This window comes from Larus michahellis, chromosome 5 (genome assembly GCF_964199755.1).
Source record: "Larus michahellis chromosome 5, bLarMic1.1, whole genome shotgun sequence".
Taxonomy (NCBI): domain Eukaryota; kingdom Metazoa; phylum Chordata; class Aves; order Charadriiformes; family Laridae; genus Larus; species Larus michahellis.
Window position 1 is genome coordinate 52,396,978 of NC_133900.1, and position 27,624 is coordinate 52,424,601.

Consider the following 27,624-nt stretch of genomic DNA (forward strand, 5'->3'; position numbering starts at 1 on the left):
GTGAATTTAGGAATTTGTAAATGAAGCAACTTGATCCCAAGGGTTAATGTTTCCCTATTTGGGGAGACAAACACTATTGCAAAACCTGAAGCCTCAGCTACAACTCAATGATGCCGCCCAGCTTGTGATTTACGTATTTGCAACAAATTCCTTATCTATCAACAGGAATCAAAAGGAAAAAAAAAGGTAAATAAAGAGTATCAGCAATATTGTATTGCTGACTCCCCCTGCAGACCTTGCCTTACTGATAATTATTAACTCTCACGAACTGAGCCACTGCACAACTCTTGACTAAGATACGATGGTATTTCTGAAATGAAAAATGCTTGGTGAATTTTGGGCGCTGCTCACAGACAGAAAATGCTCACAGCATTTCCCTAGCCCCCGGCTACATGGTGTAGCCTGTGTGTGCCAGCGTGGGGACAACCTGGGGCTGTCAACACCCTTGCTCAAAGCCCAGACAGGAGAATTGCAGCATGGCCTCATACAAAACCTGCATTTCCCCCTTTAGGTCATCTTGTGATGCTGTGTTTTTTTTTTCCTACTGCCTTCCAGTTCCCTTTCTCTCATTGTTTTCTGCAGCTGGGTCACAACCCTGAGGTCCAGCCGCTTGCTAGTTCTTGAAAGCAAATGCACTTTAAACCCAACCCTTTGACATGGGTACCATGGTCCATGAGCGCAGCCCCTTTCCCTGTTAAAAGCTAAAAAGCTGTCCTTAATTTACATAACAAAAGACAGGGTTAAAAACTGTGTTTTAATAAAGAAATACAAATGACAATCTAAAAATGTATTTTATTGGGCTGCTAATAATGACCAGCGGTGGCGGCGGAGGGATGAGCAGTATAATGAGTTCCTGGGATGGGGCTTAGATACAGTCGTCCCCCGCGTGTCCCAGAAATCAGGTAGAAGACATCTTGAGCATCCTCAGCGGGAGCTCGCCCATCCTTGCCTGGGCCAGGGGACTTGGCAGCGAGTAGACTGTCACTGCACAACCTGGCTCCCCCCCCAGATCCAGTCCTTGCTCTGGTGAGCTCAGGTTTTGCATACCAGCTCCCCGACTCCGCATTCATCAGCCAATTGCTCAGCTTGGGAAATAAACGGGCAGGCACTGAGGAGTTCAAGTTTTGTATTCATGTCAGTAAAACAGAGTCTATTCTCCCTCCCCTGCCCGTCCATGCTCGCCCGCCCCAGCCCCTTGCCCGCCCCAACGCCCGGTGATGCCCGGCCGGATTCTGACTGGAGTAAGTCAGACCCCCGGGAAGCTGATCTACACTGATGTAGCCAGGATGCGAATCTGGCCTCGCAAATAACCTTTCCCCTTGAGTGGGAAACAAAATATGTTAATCTCCTTGGTTTGGAAACCCTTTTTTTTTTTTTTTTAACTTGAACACAGAGCTCTGTCCCCTCATCATTAGCAGATGTCTTGCATACAAACTGCATTACCTATAAAGTCTGCTTACTCCAAGCAAATGTTTCTCAATCTTTTCTTTTTTTTACTTCAATTTGAAGTGAAAGGTACAGTATAGGATTCAAATGCTTTTGCATTACATGGGTTTCTGACCACTTAAAAAAACCCCACGGAAAAAAACGACTTCACAAACCTGAAACACCCACTGAATTGTTTTGCTGCATTTCAATTTCATTCTGCCTAGCTGAACTTTCTTTTGATTTCCTTTTTCCTTTTTTTTTTTTTTTGGTTTTACATGCCACTTAGCTTTTGCTTAGTTAATTTTATTTATTTATTTGGTTTTTTTTAAAAAAAATTCATAGCTCCTGTTTCAGCTCTCACTTTCGTGTCAGTATTCTACCCTGTGGATGTTGTCGCACAGGCAGGAAGGTCAGGAAATTGCCCAAAAGGCAGAACTACAGAGTAGCTCAAAGCAAGAAGCAAACCTGAACGCCGAAGCACGAGTTGGTGTTGTCTCAGCCCTTGCCCACACGGAAAGCTGGCTCCAGGGCTGCAGGCAGAGATGTGCGGGCAGGAGAAATAAGAGGCGACTCACAGAAGGATTCAGAAATTCAGATTTGTCACTGAGAGCTGGCTGGCCTGCTCGCCACCATCTGAATGGCACCTCTGATTTTTCTTTGGCTCAAAGATTTAACGTTAAGGCAAAAATAAGACACAGTGTAGAAGCTCCATCAAATCTTTGGCACAACAGCAACAACAACAACAACAAAAAATTACTGTACACATGAGCTGAGAGGGTAACATTTCCCAGTTAAGCAAAGGGAAAAGTGCTAAATAAATTGCACGTACTAAAAGGTGGCTGGCTTAACAACAATAAGAAGCATCCCTGTCCTTTTTTTTTTTTTCTTTTCCTTTTTTCCTTTCTGTTCCAGAGATTGAGAAAGTTCCTTGGCCAATCGTTATCTCGAAAAGGGGTTTCTGCAAAAAAGCTGCTTGCAGTCTTCATCTGGATCGTGCAACCTTTCCCAAGAACAGATGTAACACTGGCTGGAAGCTCTTCTGAATCCTCCCTTCCTGGTTATTACTCCTGGAAAGAAAAAGATGCACCATCAGAACAGTGAACACATGGTGTCCTGGCGGCTCCTTGCACGAACGACCGTCGTTGACACATGGCTGGAGTATCTTCAGGAACTGTTGGCCACGGGAACCCACAAAGAGTTGGGCTTGCAAGGGCAACCACCTGCAGGTGCCACAATGGTGGCCAGAGCCCACACAGAGCAGAGGGACCGACAAAGAGTGGATGAGGAAGGTTTGGGGAAGAAACGCAACCAGAGAATTAGGTGCTGGCTCCAGCTCCTGCTGCAAAAAAAAAATATTAGAAGTGATGGCAAGTACCTGCTTTTGACAAGACCTGCAGCTTTTGGGGTCTATTTTCAGCTTCAGAAGCCGATGTCAGAATCAGAGAGGGAAAGCAAAGGAGTTGGGACAAGCTGGATTTGTGCAGGGTATGGGGTTTATTTCTGTATTTTAGTGATTGCATTTACTTTTCTGTGTGCACGGCTTCTCAGCCTGCAGGACTGCGACCTGTCCCCTGTGCCTGCACATCTCCCTGCCAGTCACGGCCGTGGCAGATGTACTTGGGTAATTGCATTTGGCTACAGAGAGTTATGTCCAAGTCCATTGGAAAATGCACAGCTCCAAAGCACAGCAGCTTCAGACAGGGAAAACCTCATCTAAACCCCCTTTAGCCTTAAAATAAGCCCCATGAATATCCCACAAGCAATCCTTAGCATAGTTCAAAACAGAGTAAAATCCTCAGGGCCTGCTCTTTCATGAGATCACATCGGTGTTGTCCAAACTGCCTTCATCACGTGGGCTCCTAAATCCTCCTTTAAGTAACTTAGGAATTAGAAACTTGGAAATGAGATCACATTTACCGAATCCAACCACCGTTTCTTGCTTTTCGCCAGTGGATTTAAGAGCCCTTCAGGGTGCAGTACGGCCTCTGAAAGTCCTTTGGACACGGTCATCAATTCCCTGGACAGATCAGCCGTCTTTCTGACAGTCTTAAAAAGGTCAAACTCCTTAACGCTTGGCCTGAAAAACATTTTTTTCCTCAATCCATTTTGTTTCTGTACTGCCTCTTCTTTTCCATTACTGAATATTGTAACACTGAGGTATAAAATATTACGAAGATACTGATGTTTTGATTTATTTTATTTTATTTTATTATTTCATTTTAATGATCATTTATTTTAATTATCATTAGGGCAGCTGCCCTAATGAGATCCACCATCACACCTGAGCATCCACATGAGGCTAAGGGGCAGAGGGACCCAAAATCTACCTTGCCACCCCCTCCTGCAAAGTGTGGACCCTGTGAAGCACAGGATAGCCCCAGGACCATCAGGATTGCCCTCAGTAAGAGTATTTCATTGAAAGGACCCAGGTCATTCTCCATGCAAGAAATGCTGGTCTCTGCTGGACCCCAGACTCCTGGAGTTGGGGTCAGCACATCTGGATATGGTGGTGGAGGCGTTTGGCCGTGCAGCTCTGCGGGAGGACAGGACAGAGCTGTGGGCTGGCTGCATCTCAGCGCATCCCAGTGATAACAAAGTCCCTGGACAAATGTCACTCCATCGGTCCCAGCCCACATCGGTTGTTCTCCTACATAAGCAATAATAAACTCTTCGCATCTGGCACATGCCAAATCTGAAAACAGAGCTCGTTATTGCAATTATTATCAATAGGGAGGTGTCTCTGCTGACTGTAAAACACTACCTAGTGCTGCTCAGAGCAGGAGAAAGTAGCAACTATTGCCCTAACTCAAGGCCCTAATTGGGATTTGGGATTTTAAATAAATGAGGGTTAGGTGGGAGAATGACAAACAGCCTTGTGTATTGCAAACGCTTCTGTTGGGGACCCCCTAAAATTATTTTCCAAAATAAATAATATATATTAATAACCTGTAATAGAAAAGTCAGTTGTTTAATTCATCCCACATGGAAAGAAAATGTAAGAGAAGAAAAAAGGAGGGAAGCAATGACCACTCTCATTAATATTAAAAGACAGTAGAGAGACAAATCCTCCCTGTTCCCGTCTGGAACAGCAGTCTTAGCAAGCAAAATCTTTTCCACTGCAGGAACAAATTACCCGGCAATAGCAGCTTCCTGCCCTAAGTCAAAGCCACCGGAGTCACAGGGCCCCCGGTCCCCTCTCCTGTGCCTCCCGTGGTCTTTAAAGCACAGAACAAATAGGAGCTGAGATCGCAGTTAACACCTCCTGCATTCATTCAGAGAGACCCTACCCTTTAGCTCAGGGTGCTTGATGCTGATAAAAAGCATTGGTGGGTTTTGGGAAGTGGGATGGGTTTAGGAAGAGGAGCTTCATTCAGCAGCAGGTCTCTGCTCTTAAGTCCCCCCATCAGGGAAGATCAGTCATGGCGGGGGCAAGAGGAAATATGTACCAATCAGCCAAGGGCAGGTAAGGGCAATCGTGATATGCCTTCCCGGCAAAGGAAATGAAGGGAATGGCGAGATCCCTCTGCAACACAATGGAGGAGCACAGCAGACCCTGTTGGCACTGCCTGGCCGGTCCCCAGGCACTGCCCAACGCTGGCCATGGGTTATGTTAGGTGGGAACAGGCTCTTTTCTTTCCCCCTCCACCCTTTTCCACTCCAGCCAGGAGCTCTGAAGACAGATTTATTAACCAGGGTCTGCTTTAAACTAATAATATCAGAACTCCCACGGCTCTTGAATTTGACAACTGGCCCAATGACCTTGGTGAGTTTGCAGCATCCCGGAGCATTTCAATCTCTATAAATCAAAGCACTTCTGGAATTGAGTCAGCCTTTGTTCCAGGGCTTCTCCTGTCGCTTCTACTCACATTTTCCTTTTGCTGTAGTTACCTGATATCTGTGGGGTGGATCTCCCCCTATTCTTGGTAATGCCCTTGCTACAAAGGGAACGGAGCCTACACTGGGACTCCCACTGTGGGAGCAAATCCCTGGCCCCAGCCTTTGCGTGATGAGATGCGGCTGCTCCAACACCCCTCAAAGCAAAGGGGGTTTTGGGGTGCTGCCATGCAACACTGGGGTCCCTCATCACATGCCTTTTGCAAGGGAAAGCTTTCGGCCCTGCTCTTTGGGGTACTGATGCTCAACCCCCCGACGGGCTAAGGCAGGGTGTGCAGTGCCCTCGGGGATGCACGTTGCTGCCGCCACCTCCCTGCCCAGCACTGGGTGAACTTGCTCATGAACTCATCACGAGCCCTCAGCCTCGCAGCCCTGCCCCATTTGCAACTGCTGTTTCGGGTTGCAGGGACATATCAAACGCAAGCAATAAGCGCGGGAACCCGCCATGGCACTTACACAGCCTCACCACCTCTACGGCCGCCTTATTTTTAAGCAGGTCTGTTGCCCCCGGGTGCATAATCCTTCAGCTAGCACGGGGCAGGGATAACTCATGGTCAGGCAGATCTAGGCTGCCTCCCCGGGGATGCTGCCATCCCCCTGTCCCGCAGACGGATGGACGGACGGCTCGGGAGCGGGTCGCTGCTCTCCTGTGGTCCAGCTCCTCCCCGGGGCCCGCGGAGCCGGCGGCCGTGGGGAAGCAGACTGGCTGGCTGCCCGCTCTCGCCTGCTAGTCCTAGCAGGGAAATGAAGCTATTTTTAAAGAGGAACCTCTGCTAAGTCAAACTGCAGGGGAAGGGAGGTCGAACCTCATTATCAGACCCACCCCCTCCTCCTCCTCACACAGGACGGGAAGCCGCGAGGAAGAAATGCCATGCAGATCATCAAGATTTTTACTGTGCTGGCTCCGAATGTGTTATAATAATCAATATCAGATGATCAATAACAGCAAGCCCCAGCAGCCAGGATCATCCGTGCAAACCAGGGGGTGGGAGCTGTGGCTTTATCTCGGGGCTCTGTCTAAATAAATCACGAGTCATGATACAGTGTTATAGAAAAAATATGCTCCAAGCGAACGGTTTCAATACAAAGCAATACAAATCAAGCCTGCCACTACCATTTCTCTTTTATAATATAAAACCTTAACTTGTTCGCTCCTGCAAGTAAATACGCCTGCAGAACGCCCTCCTTTGAATTTTTCAATGGGAGTAAGTGTTACTACCTACAGCAGGAGCTCTGCTTTTAGCAAAGTAGCAATGAGGCGGCGTCAAGGCATGGCAGAACACCACAATAACTATTTTATATAATGCAATAATTACATACATAATGTGAGCCATTTTAGTGCAGCAGACTGCAACAAATAGAGTGGCTTTTCATTCTATATATGCTTCTATATCATTTAATTATCAGGGAATATATATATAGAGAGAGAGAGCGCGCGCGTACATTTTTAATTTTTTAATTCCTTGCGTCTGTGCGCATCCACACACACAGGCACAAAAACAAGAAACTAAATTCCAGCCGAAAACTTTTATTGAGCTCCAACTGCTCGCCTGTTATTCATAACCCAGTTTCCTCTCTCACAAAGAGACCTTTTGCATGGTTTGGGGTTGGGTTTTTTTTTTTTTTTAAAATGTGTGTGTGTGTGTGTGTGTTTTTTTTTTTTTTCCTTCTGCCTCGCTAACAGCTGCTCGCAGTGTTGTATCCTGAGTGATGATGAGGTTCTGAAAGTGTTTTTTTGGAACAGATGGCCAGGAGAGAGCTGGGGAATGTGCCAGCAGCGAGCTGGGGAATGCGCCAAGTCCTGCAGTGACTGAGTACTCCGGGTTCCAGCTCGCGTGCCTTTCCCCTGCCCTCTGCCCCAAGTGGCGCCAGCAGGACTTCCCAGCTCGCGCTCCGAACATCTGGAGTCTGCGACTGCCAGAAGAGCCGGGACGGGGGGGAGGATGAAGCTAAAAAAAAAAAAAAATAAAAAAAATAAAAATCCCTCACCCATCCCTCCCGGCTTAGCTCCCATGGCCGCGGCGATGTTGCTGCCTTGCACAAGGGCTCACCAAAAGTACAGAGGGGAAGGGAAGGAAAAGAAAACGAACCTTGCGATGGAAGTTTGGGGTTTGTTTTTTTTGTTTTTTTTTGTTTTTTTTTTTTTAGCGCTGGGGGTTTTCTGTTCAGTGCTGGGTGTGCTGTACGGGGTTTTGTTAGCAGTCGGGCCCTGCTCTGCGCAGACCGAAGGGCCGTCGTGTTGCTGCCTGGTGGGGAGGTTAGGTCTGCCCCACAGCCCTGGGGGCTCGATCCTGCGGGGCTGGGGGGTGTCGGGGGCTGTGGTGCACAGCTCTGCACCCACAGAACCACTGGTCTCCAGGGAGAGCACCCGGCCACGCACCCTGAAGCCCTAATCCTATCCTGAGCCATAATGCCGCCCTCCTGCGGGGCACCAGAATTTGGCCCTGGGGGAAAAAGGCTTTAAAAAGAGACTGTGCAAACAGCAGGCTGGACCTGAAACCCTACAAAATCTGCGAGAGGCTTTCAAGTGACCTCTGGCCACTCAGGATCACGTCCCGTGCAGAAGTAGCGTACACCGGGGATCAGAAAACTTGCATTCCCCTTTCTGATCCACCTCCTTTCACTGTCACAACCTCAGCGCTGCCAGAGGATGCTCTTGGCTGGAGCCAAAGGTAGATCCCCCCCTTCTCCCAGGACATCAGTGTGGTCCCAGCAGGACTCAAGGCCCTGCTGAGGGTGTCGCAACCCAAATCTCTGACATGGTGCAACCCTTGCCTGCGCGGTAAAGGGCAAGGCTTAGTCCAGATCACTTGTATAACCAACCAAAAGGCAGCTTTAAAAAATCATAGAATCATAGAGTCATAGAATCATTTAGGTTGGAAAAGACCCTTGGGATCATTGAGTCCAACCGTCAACCCCACTCTACAAAGTTCTCCCCTACACCATATCCCCTAACACCACATCTGAACAAGTCTTAAACACATTCAGGGATGGTGACTCCACCACCTCCCTGGGCGGCCTATTCCAGTGTCTGACCACTGTTTCTGTGAAGAATTTTTTCCTAATGTCCAGTCTAAACCTACCCTGTTGCAGCTTGAACCCATTCCCTCTTGTTCTATCGCTAATTACCTGTGAGAAGAATGAAGACTTTCATCAGAATTCATCACCCCCTCATGCAGCTCTTTCTTTTTTAAAGTAAAAGGCATTTGAAACCCTTCAATTACCCCTTTTGCCGCTTATAAATGAGATCTCCCATCACCAAACACCCTCAGTCAAGTCTCAATTGCAACAACTAAAATCACCATATAACTGTAGTTAGGACTGGAAAGGGGATGGATTTTTTTTTTCCCTAGTCAAGTTTGAGAGGCTAAAGCCAACTTTTCTAATAACAAAATGGTGTAGAAAGTGGGGGAAAAAACATCCACTAAATTTCATATTGCAACAGCAAAGTCTGAACAACCCAACGTTAGGGATAGCAGATAATTCGCCCTCAAAAGCAAAGCAAGCGGCGACGCACAATCCAGCAAATGCAACATCTGGAGCCCTTGCCTGCCAAAACAAACTCCAACCAGCTACTTTTTTGTGTTAAAAGCTCACAGTGCCACAGCACATTGCAATCGGAGCACTGAGAGAGCAAGCGATAGAGGCAGAGACACAATAAAATTGAGATGACAGGAGATAAGTGTGCTGTGGACCCAACAGTACAGCTTGAGGAGTGGAGGTCTGTATTCAGGCTTGCTGTGATTTTTTTTTTTTTAAGAGAGAATAAAAAAGGAAATCTAAAAACAACAACAGCAAAAATATAACAACCACCCCAAAGTCGATAATTCAGAGGAACTGCTCAGCTAGCAGTGGTTTTGGAGACCTGATTAAAAACACACACAGCTTAGAAAAACGTGCCTATTTCAAAATTAATGAGGGCGCGGTGATTTTGGGCCAAGCCATTGTATCCTCATCCAGCCGCCCACGTGAGACCCCCCAGGAGAGACATCCCTTCACACCACCTGACATCCAGAGCTCGGATCTTCCCTGCACAGCCACTCCGGATCTATAATTTCCCTCCCTCGTGCTCACAATGACATCGATTTGCTTGGCTCAAGGAGAAAGGGAGATACCAAGATGAGTCCTCCCAACCCAGGCTTTGCGTCCCCATTCCTATCTATTGGTAATTACTGCTGTTACTTAGTGGCACCTACTGGTTTTAGCTTAATCATCAGCTGAATGTGCTCTTGCCATCACCTGAGCAAATACTGCTGAAAATAAAATGATACCTATCAGCCAGGGGCATCCACAGGCTCTTGGGCTGTCCTAAACTTGGGCTTTCCCAAATAGCAGAAATGCATTTGCAAGACACTTTCCAGAAAGAAAAGCAAGGCAGAGCAAGGACTAAGACCCTGCCTCAGGTACAAAGCCCAGCTTGCTTTTTCGGAGAGGGCCTTTGGAGAAGGGTTAGGGTGGGTGTCCTTCAAAAATGTGGAGAAAAGACAGATTTTCTCCTGGTGATGCTGTTTCTGTGGATCGGTGGTGGCTTGTTGGGAGGTGGGATGTGCCAATGCCCCATGAGAGTTTCATTGTTCACACGCTCTCGATGGGCTCGGGGCTTTTCTCCATGCATCCGCTCCGGAGCGAACTTCAGAGAATAAGATGCCATAAATGGAAGGCTTTTAATTCTTAATTTGTTTTTTTTTAATTAAGGATGGGCTGAGCCCTAACCCTCAGATGTGAGCACCCTGGGATTTGGAGCCATTTGAAATCTGGCTCCATGTTTTCTGTCTTTAAGCTGACATTGGTTTACATAAGCCAAGACAATGGGTCTCAGTCCATTGGGCACCCAAAGCCTGAACACCAGCCCAGAAATCTGCTGAAGCCCCAAGAAGGATGCTCATCCTCTTTTTCTCCCCCATCCTGACTTCGGGAGGGTACCCAAGACCCAACTAGCAATCTGCTAAAACCCCAAGAAGGATGCTCATCCTCTTCTTCTCCCCCATCTCAACTTGGAGAGGGGACCCAAGACCCAACTAGCAATCTGGTAAAGCCCCCAAAGGATGCTCATCTTCTTTTTCTCCCCCATCCTGACTTCGGGAGGGTACCCAAGACCCAAGTCTCACCTCACCCTAGAGTTGGTGGCATCACATCAGTGCCCCTGGCACAGCCCCGCCTGTAGCACTACAGACCCCACACTGAACACCCAATTTCGGGCCATGCCCAGGAGCTCCCCCAGCATCTCCCAGTTTCAGCTGGTGCTGTCGGCCGTGGGCAAGCAGTGCCGTGTCTCCACCTGGCACTGCTGCTCCAGGGGCATAAATATGGCCCATGACAGCGAGAGGAAGCGACAGGGAGTGTGCTATTGTGTTTATTTATAAACTGGATTTCTGCAGGATGATTTGTTGGGCTAAAGAGGAGGAAAACCGAGGAAACCTGCCTGAATCGGAGGCAGACCTTAATGACACCGGGGAAGGAGCCTGCTCCCTGGCTTAGCTGCCCATTCATCCATTAAAATCCCACTGATTTATTATCCCGCCTGACAAGCAAGCCCAGAAAGCAGGGGGAAGTTCAATTCAAGTTTACAAAACTCTTTTTGTCATAAAAGCCCGAACAAAGACATCAATCACTCCTTTAATTCACCCACGTCACTCCCTGAGAGGAAAACTGGCAGAACGCACCGCTTCCTCCTCCCGCCGCTTGACGATGATTTCACCTAATTGGTTCAGTGTTAAGTAACCTAAAGGAATGCAAGGCGTAATTAGATTTAACGTTGTTTCCTCAAGATACCCACATGTCCTTCAGGTCATACATCTTACTAATGTGTTTATACATACAACGTCTCCATTAGCTACTTTTTTTTTGTTGTCGGGTGATTTTTCTCAGAGATAAGTGTTAGCTTAAACAAAACAGAAAACACAGGCGGGCGACCGTGTTTTATGGGCTCCAAAAGGCGACTCGAGGTTGGTTTGGTTTAACAAATAACAGTCCCGAAATGACTCGAATAGGATCATGCTCGTGCTAAAACACACGACGGGTGACTAACGAGAGGAAGAGCCCGGCGCGGAGGACGGGGAGGAGAGAAAAGCTTTTGATTAGAGAGGAATGCGGTTATTACAAGATCAGAGGGATGGAGGAGAAAAAGCAAGAGAGAAAGGCAAGGGATAAAAAAAATCGGGAAAATTTCAAGAGGTTGAGAAAGGAAGAAAACCACTTTGGATTTTTTTTTTTTTTGTTTCCTTTTTCTTTTTTTTCCCTTTTGTAACTTTTACCGTTATTTGGGGGGCGAGGGGGGGTGGCTGTAACATACCTTCCTTTTTTTAGATCTTCCTTCTGCTTGTAAGGTCCTAGTGCACTGCTCCACGCATTCAGAGAAGCTCATGTTACTGTGGTCAGCGCTGTAATCCAGGTCTGCTAGTCTGGCCAGGGAAAGGATATAGTTACAGGCTATTCTCAAGATGGCCAGTTTGGACAACTTTTGACCATAAGAATAGCAGGGAACCTAGAAAGGGTAACAGGGAAAAAAAAAAATAAATTAAAAATTAGGCCAGATAAACAAAATATCTTGCTTGAAGCATGAAAAAAACAACTGTAGGTTATTTTCTTAGCAATTTTTTACATAAATAGGAACTCTAGCGATAAAAGGCCATATGGTCCCAACAGGTTTTTAAGAAGAACTCCCCCGCTGATCTCCATGGGGATGAAAGCAGCACGAAGCCTCTTGATTTCAGCGGGGCAGTTCTGCTTAAAACGTGATGGCAGGATATGGCCTGGGATGTCTGCCTGATGTTCAGTTCGCTTCTGGGAGGCCCTTTTTTTCTTGGAAACCTGCAAGCCCCATGCCACCCAGTTACTCGTCTTGAGTAACTTACTCCCTGCAAGTAGCTCCAATGCCATCGCAGGTCTTGCAGAAAAAGGCAATAAGGGAGGTACGAGCAAATACATCACAACCTGGTGTTTTTGCGCTCAAACAGCATCAATCATGGCTGCCAGCCTGCGCAAAAACATGGTGCTGTTGTAGGAGCAGGACATGGAGACAGTAGTTCCCACCTGCTGAAACACCCCGTCACGGTACCTCAACCTCCCAGAAGAGACCAAACCAGAGTCTGGTTCAGGGCCCTGGCCGTATCTTACCCTATTTATTTCTTTACCCTTGAAGATTTCTAGTGCAATGTGAAACATTCAAACAATTCAACCTAAACAGTGTGTGTCTACACAACTGAAGAGTATATTTCCTGCTGCAGAGGGGTTGATTGCTTTTCAATTGTCATCCAGCAAAACACTACATATACGCTCAATTTTAGGCACACAACTTTGACATGTCCAGCTTAAAGAGAGGTCTTCTTCTGAGTTCAATAGGCTTGGGGCCACATTCGCTAGTTTGCTAAATTGCTAAAGGTCATTCAGCCTTCAATGCGAAAGAGTCTATCGCCTACAGGAAAATGGAGCCAGGCGTTTATCTGAAATCCATCCTGGCCACTCAGGTTGTCTGACCGCCCGTCAATCTAAGTTTTCATACTACATCAATTACTGGAATGCCTCAATGCCCCTCTATCATCTACCTCCGTACGGGTCTGCATCCTCCTCATCCCTCTAGGGTGCCACACTCTGCTTACGGTTGGAGATTTTTTAATGCTTCTTTCCATGCTCATGCCTCAGCTTCTCTTTTCTCCACAGAGACACAAAGCCAGGCTCATCACTGGAGTAATGTCCCTGACTTTACATAAGGTAAGATGGGTTCACCCCCTCCCAAACCCCACAGCGGCCATATGCGGATGCCGAGGGAGGAGCAGAACAGCTCAGACTTATATAGGATTTCCCCAAGTATTCTGCCGGGCTCCAACTAAAGTCAGCTCTGTGACCTCAGCTAGATGTGCAGTCCCCGTATTGAGCAACCCATAACAGATTTTTCGTACATGAATTTGGTCTGGTAAGCTGAACCCCTGTCAATTTTGAGCACCCATAACATCCTTTTGCAAAGTTTTCTCCCCAGTCTATATAGCACTGCCCTCCTTTTGCTTGTTTTGAACTTGGCTCCTACTGTCTTCACTTGTGGTTCCCCAGCTCCTGTACTAGAAGAGAGGACAACAAATTTTTATTCACCTTCTGTGTGACACATGTTTTTAGTCCTCCATCATCTTTTCAGCCTCTTTTCCAGATGAAAAAGATCAAACCTCCTTAGCAGACAGTTTTGTGGAAGTCATCCCATACCTTTCATGACCCTTGCTGCTCTTCACTGAACACTTCCTAGTCCTTTTGGAGCTGAGACGATCAGAACAAACACAGTATTCATGTTGTGGGTGCTCTGTGTATTTATCTAACAGATGTTTATGTTATGTTCTCTGTTTTCTTTAATATTCCTTTTCTCGTAACTCCTGATTTGATTTGTGAACACTACCAGGCACTGACCCAAGACTTCCACTGAAACATCTATAGAAACCCTGAGGTCTCTTTTCTCTGAGATAATGGTCAGCTCAGGGTCTATCACTTCACACGTGGAATCTGGTATGTTTTTTCCCGTATGCATCACTTTATCTACATTGTATTTATTTCATCTGCCGTATTATTACCTAGTCACTCAGAGTCATAAGGTCTCTCTGTAATTCTTCTTATCTTTGCTACCTTTAGCAAATATCAGTACTTTTTTCTGGAGTATTGCCAAGAAACTTCCTATTGCACTGCTTAGGAGGAGCTCTGACATACTACTTATGGAAATCCAGGCCAACAACAATCAGCTGGATCACCCTTATCCACAAGCACGTGGATTTTAATGCTCTTAACCCTATGGGCCGTTTGGCTTGTATGATACAGCTGAGGTGTCCAGCAGTATCCAACCTCTCCAGAAGCAAGTCAAACCTTTCATAGTTTTTCTATACACATCATCTGCTACTGATACCCCTGAGGTGGCAGGGAATCTTTTTATTCCCTGGGAACACCCGCTGCCACCGCGGCATTGACCTCCGGTAGCAGTTGCACAGAACAGAAACTTCTCTGCTGGTAACAGAAACCCAAAAGGGACAGAGCCACTTCCAGACCCCTCCTGCTGGAACCAGCACTAGGTGTCACACGGGATTTGAGATACGCCCTGTAAGACCCTCTTTGCAAAGCTGGCAGTCAAGGAAAAGGCAAGGCTAAGTGTTGTCCCCGTCACTCCAGTGTAAATCAGAGGGGTTGCTGGAAATGGCTGGAATCTGGTGGCACAAAGGGCCTCTTCTTACACTAGAAAATCTCTCTCCAAATCCTCGCCTGGAGTTCTTTGCCGGCTTTATGAACCCGCCAACAGCGCTTGCCCTCAGACCCTAATACCTGGCCCCCAGATGCAATAAGCTGAGAGTTATTTTGAAAGCAAGAGCTTTGGGCAGCAAAACCACCCAAGTCTCTTTTGACGCCGATGTAACAAGAACAGTGGAGATCCTAGATCAAACAGCGGCGCAAAAGACCAAAGCAAGATGGAAACTAAAATGGAAGGATTCAGTGAAATGTGGGAATAATTTCAGAATTAGAGTAAGAAGGAAGTTAAATCGAGTGGAAGTAAAATAGACCACGAAATCCTTGAGGCTGATGAACAGACGCTGTCCAGTTACAACACAAGAAGGCAGGCTAATGTCTTTTTTCCTCATCTGTTTTGCTCTTTCTTTTGTGTTTTTATTTAAAAAAAAAAAAAGAAGAAGAAACAAAATAAAAACCAAACTGTTTTGTAGGACATGTTTGCTACAAATTCCAAGAAAGATCTCAGAACTAACACAGTTGACAAAACCCTCGACTGGGATTACACAACACTTTTCCCACACGCTGGAGCAAAGTCCAAACTGGAGCTGTATGTACAGGGGAAGAGTTTCACCTTGAGCAGCTCAGATACCACCGGGATGGGTGCGGGGCACCAACATTAGGAGATAAGAGTTTTTGCCATGGTAACAGTGTTAGAATAACTGTTTTGCAGGAACCCTCCCTGTCTTGGCTCAGCTCCTGCCATTTTAATGTTTCCTTTTGAATTAAACATGGGAAATTGAGAGAGGAATGAGCCACTTTTAGTTCAGATCCAAAGCTTCCCCAAGCAGGGATGGGTGTGTGTGTGTGTGGGGGGGCGGCAGGGAAGAAAGTGAACTTTGGTTTTATCCCTTCTTTAACATAAAGCCAGCAGAGAAGAGGGGACAGATTTGCACGAGATAGAGTGAAGGGTGTTGATGACACACTTGGATGCCAAGAAATCTCCAAAATCCAACCCAAAACGGAGTAAGCACCTTAGAAATGGGAAATGTGCCTGATGCTGGTGTGGCCATGCAGGCGTAACCCCCGCAGCTCCCATGGGATCTGCGCTACACAGATTTTTGGCAGGAGGTAACGGGAGCAGGCATCCGTCATGCTCCTGGTGAGCACCAAGCCCTCTCCTTCTGCCACCTTCTTGCTCATCATGCCTGAGCCGAACAGACATCAGTCCTTTGGTGGGAGAGCTGTGAAGACAGGAGCTGAGCAGGTCCATCCAGAGCCAGGGGGAGCCAAGGGAGAGCTCAAGTTCTCGTGCAGTTAATGAAAATATTTCCCTTATCTGACCTCACTGATTTCTGCCGAGCGGCAGCGCGGCTCACCATCTTGCCTGCAATATTTGCGATGATTAAAAGGAATTAGGAAGGAACTGCAACTGAAATTTCACACTGATCCGAAGGAATGCAGCTGTCTGCTAGAAAGGAAAGGATAATGTCACCATCCTCGGCTTCGGGAGACCGGCACAGCAGTGGGCTGGGACCAGCAGGAACCAGAGCTTCAGCCAGAGGATGTTTGTTGGTTGTATTTGCTAAAGGCTCTGCAGAGTCTCATGGGTGTTATCAGTGATCTCCAGGCTGGCAGTAGCAAGATGAACGTTCTTGAGACATATTCCTGTGCAGAAGAGCCCTTCTTTGGCAGGAAGATAGGACGGGATATGACCTAACAGGTCTTCTCCATCCTTGACGTCTGCGATTCAGAGGCAGCGCCCTTGGAAGACCAAAGATGCTCCCTTTGAAGTCCGTGGGAAGTCTGTCGCGCACTTGACCGGAGCAGTGCTCGGCCCGCAGCCAGCCCTCTTGAGGAAGGCAAGGCTCCACTGCAGCTCCCCAGAGGGTCACTGTCATCCACCAAAGACAAGGTCTTGGAGCCGATTCTCACCTAGGGCACAGGAGAGGCAACTGCAGGATGAGGCAGGGAACAACTAGAGAAAAAGATGGGTGAGAGGGTACAATAACCACCCCTACCATTTGAGGGTGAAGGATATCTTCACCATGATGGGTCTGTGGGGAACAACCCATGGACTTTAGAAGCATTAAGCCAGTTCATACTATTGAGCTTCTGGCTGGGTCGCTCTGTCCTTATCAATTAGATACAATTCCTATAAACACCCTCTGGACTTGTACAGATAATGTCTGTAAAGCCAAGTCCACTCTGCTTTTACGCTGCATGAAAACACTGGAAGAAAGAAGAGCATTGAGTGCTGGGGGTCCAGACCTCTCTGCTACCGTGCTAGAAACGGGACTCAGCAGCACAGACTTACACAGATCCCCTCCACGTGAAGGTCATGCAGGGCAGAATTTGCCCCCCCCCCCGGGTACGGCAGGGAAGACAGGTTGGCTCCAAGGCAGAGAGATGTCCGTGTTTGCGATGCAGCGTAAGCTAAGCCCTCCTGACAGCTAGCTCCTCCACAACATGCCATAATAAGCTGCTGAATTTACCTGTCTGCTAATTCATCTGGTTTATTTTTATGCTGGGAGTTAAAACACACCAGCCCCCGCCCCGAGAAAGCATTTGGCTGCCTCTTCCCCGCATCTGAACACACAGCGCAACTGCACTGTCTCATTGTTTGTGCTGTGCCTCCTGCCAAAAATATTTCCAGAAGGTTCATATAAATGTCCAGTGCTTAATAGTTCTGGCTTTTGCACATCTCTCCTTCCACCCCAGCTTGAGTCAGACATTTCCTGGGGTTAAGGCACCTCAGGGGAAAGGCAGCAGGTTGGGGCCACAGGACTGCTGGTGTTCCTTGCTCGTCGGTCCCGAGCACAGGGGAGACCTCTCTCACCATCCCAAAGTACCTCCAGGACTAGTGTCTGTGGAGCTACTGGGAGGAGGAGCTGAGAAGTTGTGGATGCCCCACCACTGGAAGTGTTCAAGGTCAGGCTGGATGGGGCTTTGAGCAACCCGATCCCGTGACAGACAGCCCTGCCCACACTGGGAGGTTGGACTAGCTGATCTTTAAGGATCCCTTCCAACGTCACCATTCTGTGATTCTATAACAGCCTTAACAAGCTGAAGGCCTTGTCCAGAAGACCATTCCTTGTTTCAAGATATGTTACATTGTAGAGCATGTTTGGGAAGGGTTTGGTGCCAGCCCTTTTCTTTCCACCCAGTTCCAGGGGGGAGGTGAACACATATGGGTCCTTCCACTTCTTGGAGGACCCGTTGATTGATGTGCCAGTTGGTGTGTCCAGATTCACCAGGAAAGGACTTGGCTTCCCTACCTTGCTCTTGACAGATACATGCCCTGAGTCTTCCTATTGTCCGAGGGGGACGATGATGATTTGTACAGCTGTATGATGGAAAAGCCTGCAAGCACTGCTGGGGCGTCCTTTCAACAGTCCTGTCAGACCCCTTCAGTGCAGTTGGTTATCAGTGGGTGGATCTGGCAATTGCAATAACAGCACCATAGAAGCAGACAACTTCCGTGGAGTGCCTGAACTTAGGACCCAGGAGAACCGCAGTGTGTGGTTCAGAACCACCAAGCAACTTACAGCTACCAGAGAGGCAGAGAGGAATATGTTGCATGTGTTTCTGCAGGGCTTTGGCTTGTGTGCGCATTCAAAATGGTGCCGTCACTGAGTTTTTGAAGCTGTCTGTGGCTTGGGTGCAGCTGATATCATAGAATCACAGAATGGTTTGGGTTGGATCCCTTCCAACCCATCCCTTTACAGGTCACCTAGTTCAAAGCCCGTGCAATAAGCAGGGACATCTCCAATTAGATCAGGTTGCTCAGAGCCCCGTCCAACCTGACCTTGAATGTTTCCAGGGATGGCGCGTCTACCACCTCTCTGGGCAACCCAGTCCAGTGTTTCATCACCCTCATCGTAAAAAATGTCTTCCTTCTATCTAGTCTGAATCCACTCTCTTTTAATTTAAAACCATTACTCCTTGTCCTATCGCAACAAACCCTACTAAAATGTTTGTCCCCATCTTTCTTATATGCCCCTTTAAGTGTTGACGGCCCTCATTAAGATGTCCCTGGAGCTTTCTCTTCTCTTTCACAACTCTCACGACCGTTCTTCACGGGAAAAGTGCTCCATCCCTCTGAGCATTTTTGTGGCCCTCCTGTGGACCTGCTCCAGCAGGTCCATGTCTTTCCTGTGCTGAGGGCTCCAGAGCTGGACGCAGTATTGCCCGGTAGAGGGGCAGAATCACCTCCCTCCACCATCTGTGGGTGTCACGGTGTCAGATGCTCCGCAGAGCTCTATTTTGGCCAGCAACGGGTAGCTATTTCATACCACGGGTGTGGGAGGCTTTTGTTTCTCTGCCACCAGACTTGCAGCAGAACGGGCAGCCCCGTGCTAGCAAAGCAATCACAGCAGCTTGAAAGAAAGCCTCATCCTTGCCTCGCCACAGGCAGCGAAGCATCCAGCCAGGGACCAAACCTAGCTTAAAAATGCCAACAAGAACAAAAGCAGCATCGCTCCGGCGGGAGCACTAGTTCCGACCGAGGCGCCTTCGCCTCTCGGGTGGGTCCACGCTGTCAAATAACCCAGCTCCCGGTTCCCTCCCAGCTCCTGGCTCCCCCATCGCTCACATTGCAGAAACATGAGTTCACTCCTTGGAGCGAATGAATTGGCTTCCTCCAAACAAAACCTAGGTGTGGTGCTGGGTGAGTTCACCCCAGGGATCTCTTCCAAACGGCAGTCTAGTTAATGCTGCCCCAGGCCTGGCTCCGCTCCGTTTTGGACAGTCCTCCTGCACTATCCCTAGACGTTTTGCACCCTCAAAGCCTCCTGCATATCCTCAGGGCATGCAACACAAACTCTCAGTATCATGCGTGAAAAACAACACATTGTCGGGCTGCAGCAAAGCTCTTACCTTATTGCAGGATCTTTGAACCACCTCCCAGAATAGGAACTACAGAGAGGACTACTGGGGTATCACAGGAGAAATCCCAGGGCCATTGGGCACAGAAAATCTCCTCTAGAAGGGGCCACCCTCAAGCACTACAGTGGGGAAACACTTTTTCGGGTGACATTTTCGTAGTGGTCATCCCCATCTCTGAGGTCCAATTGATCCAATTCACCTGGGGAACAGGAGAACAAGCTCCACCGAAGCTAATGGAATTACACCAGGCCCAACTTGGCCTTGGCGATTCTTTAGTCACCAGCCACTGCTGGACATCACAGGTTTTCCACTCCTTTGCTATCACTGTTTAGACCCAGAAGCTGCCCTGCCCAGGCCAGCTGCAAGGAGCCCAGCCTTCCCACAGCACACGCATCCCTGCATCCCTGCTTGGCACAGGGGACAGTGCAAACTGGGACTGGGGTGGGATATATCACTTTGTGAACACACATGGCATGGACTGAAGGAGATGCAGGTTGGGAACAAAGAGCCCAGGGTGCTCTCTGCAAGGTACCACTAAAGCGCCCCACCTCCCCACCATGGGGACTGCAGCCCGGAGAGGAATTTCAGAGCGGATTAAGGCAGGGAGCGGAAGCTGGATTCAAAGCCCGACAGAGAAAAGCAGACTCTTTCCTCCGATTTCAGTGGGAGCCATAAGAAAACACAGAGGTTAACTTGGGGTGGCTGCAGCAGGCAAAGCAAATACCTCCCGACAGGAGCGGGATTTGTAGCAGAGGATAAAATCAGTTAGACAGCAGCCAAGGGAGCAAACAAGCCCTGTTCTTGGTGACACACAGTCATTGTTTTCAGGATTTTTGTCCTTTTGTCTGGTTTCTCCCTTATTTTCTCTCCGCTTGTGTTGCTTCAGGCCAGTGTTTTGTCATCTTCTTTAGCTGTTAAACCACAGTGCTGCCCCGCTCTGCCCCAGCTGGGCTCTAAATAACTGTAAGCATCACTCCGGACTGGCTCAAACCACCGAGATGCTCCGGTTAATGCTGTGCTGTTTGATGACAATGCACAGCGGTGGCACCGCACGTTGCGAGCAACGTGTGGAGGATGCTCCGGCTCTCCCGAAGCCCGGCAGCATCTCTCCAACTGCCACCATGGAGCAGGGCCAAACCTTCCTGTCCAGCTGCCACCCCCAGGGAGCTCAACGGGCGGTTTGTCTTCAGGAGCTGGGTTTTAAGGCATCCCAGGGTTTCCTGCTGGTGGCATCACGGGGGGAATGAATCACTGCGAATAGGGCTGGGAGATGTCAGCAGGTGATGGAGGAAAGCTCTCAGCCTCCCCACCACGCAATAAGGACACGCCAGCGACACTGGTCGCATACGGTGTCCCGCCTGCAGAGGTGACAAACCACAGCTGCCTTTGGGATGACACATGAGGAGGGTGGGCACGTAATGATGCATCCCCAGAATAGTCCCAGCCTCCACTGGCTTGTGGCTAAGGCACTGCTCAAGCCGCAGGTCCTGCCTGCATTTAGTGCCTGGCTTGTCCCTTCAAACCCCTGCAGACAGCTCGCCCCCATGCCACCCCACAGCAACGCAACCTCCTGCCGTGGCCTTGAGGCTGCCGCTCCTGATGTCCCACCACGCTCCCGATGGGAGCAAGCGGGGTCTCTTCTGCACTGATTTAACAACAAGCCACAGCAGCCATGTGCATACTGGCAGCAAAAAGTGAAAGGATGCTAGTGGGGGGAAAAAACCTCTACTCCAACAGCTAAAAAGCCCTATAAAACCCTAAAATATCCTCAAAACCCACATGAGTGTGGAGAGCGAGGCTGTCAGCTGCTAAGGCAGAGAGCGCCCTGGTAATGCAGTGGTGAAAAGATTTAGAAAAACGCCAATATACTTCAAGGGAAAAATAAATGTCTGTGGACACATTTGCTCCCGGCGCAGAGTCTAGCTCGCTGCGGCTCGATGTGTTGCTTTCTCGAGGAGGAGCTGGACAGCAGTGCTCCAGAGAGAAACCAGATGTGCAAGCCTAGGCAGGCTCCAGATCAGGAAGGCTGCTGTGGTTGTCTCCGTCCATCGAGGGAGAGTTTGCTGCCACCTTAGGGTCTGTCAGCACAGCTGAGAAGCTCAATTGCAACTCCTGCAAGCGCAATATATTGGTGGGAGTTGGTTTGCTTGGGTACCCGCTGCAACCTAATGGTGGAGAGCACCATTTCCTCCTGGCCAAGGCCTCCAGGAGCAAATCTGGTGGCTAAGCCCATGCTGTAATAAACACTAAGATGGTTCAGTTTCACACTTGGGATGTGCTGGAGTAAAAGACTCTTGCTGCTAAAAGAAATTTACAGACAAAAAAAGGAGCCAGCGTTGCTAGCAACTGTGGTGTGGCCTAGACAGCAGTTGCTCTGAAGCTGTGCAGTGGTGCTGTTGCATCTTGTCTCCTCTGAACAGCTGCACTACTTCATGAACTGGAACATCCACCAGCACAAGGGCACTTTAGATGGAGGAGGAGATGACCTTAGGTTCTTGTGAACTCAGTGCTGCGTCTCTGTCTGCATCGGGGATCTTTGGGTTCGTTGACCACCCACAATGGCAGGGAGAGAGAGAGAAAAAGGATGGGAAGTGACAACCCATCATGTCACTTATGGGGGGTCCTGGAGCAGCTGCCCCTCCATGGGGATAGGAGCAGCACCCAGGAGGGACACCCAGAAAGGCAGCAGCAGAGGGAAAGCAAAGTATAGCAGAAGTATCTCCACCATCTGAAAGTGTTTTAGAGCAGGTGAGTGTTTTCCATGGAGAGCTATGCTGTTAGCTACAGGAGTCCATCATCAGTGGAAGGATCACTTGGACAAATGATGCTTGGAGGACTGAGCAGGGAAAATCTCTTCCGGACTGAGTAGCTGAAGATCACAAGTGTGAAGACTACGGAGAAGGAGCTGTATCTGAGGAGCACCTACTCCTCAGTCCCACTTCAGTGTTATGGCCCTATGGTGAAGGCAGCAGCTTGATACAGAGAGAGGGAGCGAAATCCTCATTCCTGGTGGCCATGACACCAAGGGGCGAGCACAACGGCAATGACACATCTCTCCCAGCAGCAGGCAGCTTCCCAGAGCCAGCAGCTACCCACCTACCTCCCACCTTTGAGGGGGCCCTGGCCTCAGAGGCGAGCCAGGGACATGCCTGGATAAGCCTCTCCTTATGTGAAACGACTGTGGTCGGTTCTTCCTCCACCAAGAACTGGTGAAAAAAACCCAAAACCCACCCCTTCCTGCCATCTGGAAAGCTAGCCGACACAAGCCGAAACATGTGTGCCATATGTACACAGCTGCGGAGCGCAGGGATGCCGCTGTCAGCCCATCTGCCCGGCACACTGCGTGCCAGTCGCTCGCCCTCGGGTGGGCTGCCGAGACGGGGAGCGTGTCCTGCAGAGAGGCATGGCTTCCCCTTTCTCCTCCTCCTCCTCCTCCTCCTCACCATGCATTGATGTGCTCCCTACGGCGTGGCCGTGGTGGGCCTGATCCTGCAAACATTGGAGTTTTATCTCATGCATGACAGCAAGGATGGGTATCTCCAGCCCTTCACATCCGAACAGGGTGGGTAAGGGGACGACACCTGTGTGGGTGCTGGGTACCGGTGGCTGAGCGGGGGCTCCACATCCAGCACCCGACCCCTTCCCAAAGGAGCACGGGGCAGGGGCCGGCTGCGTGCGAGCACACAGCACTCTCCCGTGCTCCTCGCCCGCCCGTCTGCGGGGAGGTATCGGTTTCAGGGCCTCAGGAAAAGCCTCCCAGCTGCCGAAGAGCCTGATACGTGATGACAAGGAGGGGACGGAGGGCTAACCAAGGAACAAGAAGTAAAGCGAGGTCTGCGGCTGACGGCGCACAAGGATTGCCTCCTGCACAGGGCCCTTTGTATGTTCAGGGATGTGAAAAGACGGCGCTTACCCGGGGCAAGGGAAAGCTTCCCGGCTGCGTTTACCTCTACAAACGCATCTCGCCATACTCCCGCGTCCCAGCCCCACTGACCAAGACATCACGGAAAGCAACGTCCCCTCTTCTGATCCAAACTTGCTCCTCAAAAACCTCTCCACCGGCACCGGTGTGAATGATTTGAGTGACAAGCCAGCGCCGCGCATATGTGCAATGAAGCTGACTGTCACCTGATGTCACGTATGGCACCAAGCACGCCGTTGGCAGCCCAACAAGAAATGAATCCAAATGTCATCCAATGATGGTCGGGACAGCCAGCCCACCCCTCAGCAAATTGCTAGGAAAACCTCGCAGCAAACATTTCCCGGAGGATGATTTCTTTCTCTCTACAGAGCGAATACAGCTCTGCCAGTATGTTTCTGTGCTGACCCTAGAGACCAGCTTTCATGTGAAGAGAGGACAGCAACTTGTTCTCCAGGCTCTTTGGGCTCCCAGCTGAGTCCAGGGCTGAAATGATTTATGGAGACAGGGCCAAGGCCAGGAATCTGAGGCTTTTCAAGAGTTGCCCATTTCCCAAAAGAGTGCGGCTTTAATTTGTTGCTTGCCTGACTTCTGCTTGAGGCTCAGCCTAGAACAAGATTGCCAGTGATTTGGGAAATCAGTGCTACTTCCCCTTGCGGTTTTGGTGGTGTAGATGTCTGTCCACGGAGAATTAGACTGACACTTCCAGGCGCGCTACAGACAGTTGCCAAACAACCAAGATATGGAAGGAGCTTATAGAAACAAAATATATCAAGTCTGGAGTTTGCACCTACAAGGGGCAGCCTCTCAGCACCGGAGGGATAGCATCCGGCAAATATTGAATTACTGTGATTATAACAGAAGCTGTCAGATCCCACCACCACGTGGTGATTAAAAATGCTCTAGTTTAGATGCTCATCAGCAATTCCCTCCTGACAGATAGTCCCAGTCTCAGCCTGCGCTTCCTACCGAGGTCAGTGCTGGAAGTCTGTTTGCAGAAGCAGATGACGGGGAAGGATTAACTCTTGGGATGCAGTTACCCAACACAAAGCAGTCATTGAGAAGCACTGGAGAAGTGCAGCACACAGGAGAAGGGAACAAGCAGAGCTCCTCTAAGCAGGAAAGAGGATTGAGCCCTAAAGTGAGCACACTTGGGGAATGGCTTGGATAAGTAACGTCTGAAAGATGGTAGCCAAAAGCGTGGCTGTGTCAACCCCCCTGCAAGCACTCCCACTGGGCTGGAGGGACCATCCTGAGAGAGGCGATGCTCAGCATCTCTCACAAACAGACTCATCTGCAGCTCAGAGCCCTTCAAGCCCTGTGCACCTCCTCCTTCTTACACACCTGAAATAGTCCCATCAGCATTTACTGGAAAGGCAGAAAAGCCGGGACAGCTGGGCTTGCACAGTGTGACAGCACATCTTTGTCTATCAGTGAGCTGTTACAGGGTGCCTACACACAAGAGAGGGCAGAGTACAGGGCAGAGTATAGGGGCCAGGACACTGATTTATCCTTGTGGGCAAGATATAAAAACATCAAGGCTGGGGTATGGCTTCTCCCTATCTCTCCTCACCTTCCACATGTCAGGGAGGTGATGGAGGGATTGTGTCCAAAACTTCATTTACTTTTCAGAAGCTTCACTCTGCAGTGAGAACACGTCTATTATCCTTCACAGATAGCCATGAGGATTTTCAAGACCTCTCAACAAGAAAGCCCGGCACCGTACACACTTGAAGCACACACTACAGTAAAAATCATGGGAAACTAACCGGCAGGGGACCACCACTTAACTCGCCTATTCCTGGCAGACATGGGGCACAATGAAAGTTTCAGAGGTGGCTGCGGGAACCCCAAGGGGGCCGAGGGTTCAGACACCCTGCACAGAATTCAACAGGAGCACTTTGCTGCCCGAATTCCCAGAGATCCCTTTGGGGCAGCCCATCCCAGCAGGAGAGCTAGCGAGTACACGTGCTCTTGGTACAGAAGCATCACCCAGCTCGCAGCTTGGCCTCTCTCCACCCTCTGTTTTCACTCGGAGGGCTTTCTCCGTTTGTTTCATATTTTTCCCTCCACGCGATTCTCTCTCCGGGGTGGGGTGGGAGTGGGGGGAGTCTAAAAGTTTCTAACTGCAAACAAATTATAAGCCCTTATTTATTTATCTTGATTGTTAGCATAGTTCTAGGGTTGGTACTTCCAGGCATTTTGAACCGACTTCCCCTGCTGTCAGGCGTCTGCTCTAGGCTCCTGCCTTTAACCTGCCCTGCCCTCAGGCACAAGGCGGAGCGGGCGCCCTCCCCGCGCACCCATCAGCGCCCCTCGGGCGGTCCCCGAAAGGGACAGCAGAGGGTGCGCCTGTGTGCGGGGTGCCTGCAGTGTGCCACGCGACGCATCTCGCATCCCGCATCCCTCATCCCGCCCGCGGAGCCCCGGCTCCCCGCGGGGCCGCAGCAGCCAGGGATGAGGCCGGGGCGGGGGAGGGAGGGATGCGGCCGGCGGCAGGTACCTGCTTCCGCAGCGCCTCGAAGGCGGCGCTGATGGTGTGGACGCGGGTCCTCTCCCGGGCGTTGGCCAACAGCCGCCGCGTCTGCTGCAGGGCTTTGATCTCCGGCGAGACGCCGGACGCCTCGCCCGGCCGCGGGCGCGGGGAGGCGGCGGGCGGCGGCGGCGGCGGCGGCGGGCGGGCGGCGGGGGGCGGCGGCGGCGGCGGGGCGGCGGGGAAGGCGCTGGCGGCGGCGGGGGCGGGGGGGCCGAGCGCGGCGCTGCGCGGCTCCCAGGCGGCGGCGGCGGGGGGCGGCGGCGGCGGCGGCGGTGGGGGAGCGCGGAGCCCCGTCCGCCGGCCGCTCAGCACTTTCAGCTCGACGCGGAAACTTTTGCAGCCCTGCTTGCGCCGCAGCCGCCGCAGCCCCCCGAGCTCGGCGGCGCAGAGGCGCGGCCAGGGCTCCCCCCCAGCCAGCGGCGTGCTCCGCATGGCGCGGGGCGCTGCGCGGGTGCGCTCAGCAGCGGACGCTCCGCCGCTCCGCTCCCGCTGCTGCTGCTGCCGCCGCCGCCCCGCTGCCGCCGCCGCCCATCTGCGCCCGCTCGGCCGCGGCGGGCAGCGGAGCCCCGGCGGGCCGGCTCGCTCCGTCCGTCCCTGCGTCTGTCTGTCCGTCCGTCCGCGGCTCCCCGCAGCCTGCCTCCCACCGCCGGCAGCCGGCCCGCCGCGCAGATGAGCGGCTTTAAAGAAACAGGAAGGCTGGCTTTTTTTTTTTTTTTTTTTCTTCCCAAAACAGCTGTGCTGCCAATCTCCTTTGTTCATCCCCCCCCCCCCCCTTCCCTTCCCTCCCCTCCCACCCCACTCCCACTTTCTTCTTTAATCTCGTTCTTCCATGCGATGGAAGAGAAATCCTGCCCCCCGGAGACTCGCCGCGACCCACCGCGTGCGCTTTTTTCTTCCCCCACCAGCCCCCTTCACCTCCCCAGGGAAATCCATGATGTGCTTTGGTTTCCAGCCCCACTTCATCCCGCTTCTCCGCTCCTATCACTCGTTTCCCTCATCAAGCTGCGAGGCGGGGGGGTGCTTGACTTCACGTTGCCTTCCTAAGCGCGCCCGGGAGCTCTGGAAGCACCCCGGCGGGACGGGGAGCCGGGGGAGCCGGGGAAGCTCCAACACCTCGCAGATACACCTCCCGCGGCCACTTTGCCTTCCACGGCTCCCCAAAGCCTTCGGTTGCTGTTCTGCTACCGACTTCGGATCCGCTTGGAAGAATTCTTCCGCAGGAAAGGGCTGCCCTGTTTTTCACAGGGATAACAAGGGAGCCCGGACGCGTGGGTAATTGCTACCGGCTGTGGGCTGCCTTCTGCTGGCACCCCGAAACCCCTTAACTCCCCTTGCCGTGCCGGGGACAGCAGCCCCAGCTCAGCAGGGCCAGGGCTTTCTACAGAGCAGGCAGGCAGGGTGGGAGGGAGGGATGGAGAGGTGCAGGGACTCACGTAAGGTCACAGTCAGAGCTGTGGCACAGCTGGGAATAAACTACATTTCACAGGATTGTGGGACAGTTTAGGACAGAAGGGACCTAGGGCGGTCCTCTGTCATTTTAAAAGTATTTCTACTGTTTAGGCAGCTGGCTTCTGTTTTCAAGTCAACTAAACCCCTTAGGCATTAAGTTGTATTGAGAATCAATGGGATGTAAGCTGTGAGATGCTTGAATTCACTGCAGAGGAAAGGATGTTGATTCCTAACCTTCCTCTTCCTCTATGGCAAGTCAACCTTGCAGCCATCGGCATCAGATAGGGCGAGCAGAGGGAGCTCCTGTTAACCTAGTTGAGGT

At 50.5% G+C, this 27,624-nt stretch overlaps 1 protein-coding gene across 2 annotated transcripts; it reads right to left on the reverse strand.

Annotated features, from left to right (window-relative positions):
* Nucleotides 1–772: 772 nt before the first annotated feature.
* On the reverse strand, nt 773–26,612 carry ATOH8 (atonal bHLH transcription factor 8). Of its 2 annotated transcripts, XM_074587310.1 has the most exons (3): nt 25,821–26,612; nt 11,615–11,806; nt 773–2,495 (listed from the first exon to the last, which is right to left on the reverse strand). In XM_074587310.1, exons 1-3 carry the CDS (start codon nt 26,610–26,612, stop codon nt 2,490–2,492), a joined length of 990 nt encoding a protein of 329 aa, XP_074443411.1. In that variant the 3' UTR covers nt 773–2,489. The 2 variants fall into 2 exon arrangements, with proteins under 2 accessions (XP_074443411.1, XP_074443410.1); XM_074587309.1 differs by lacking the exons at nt 773–2,495; nt 11,615–11,806 and adding an exon at nt 15,512–16,446.
* Between the last annotated feature and the right edge of the window lie 1,012 nt (nt 26,613–27,624).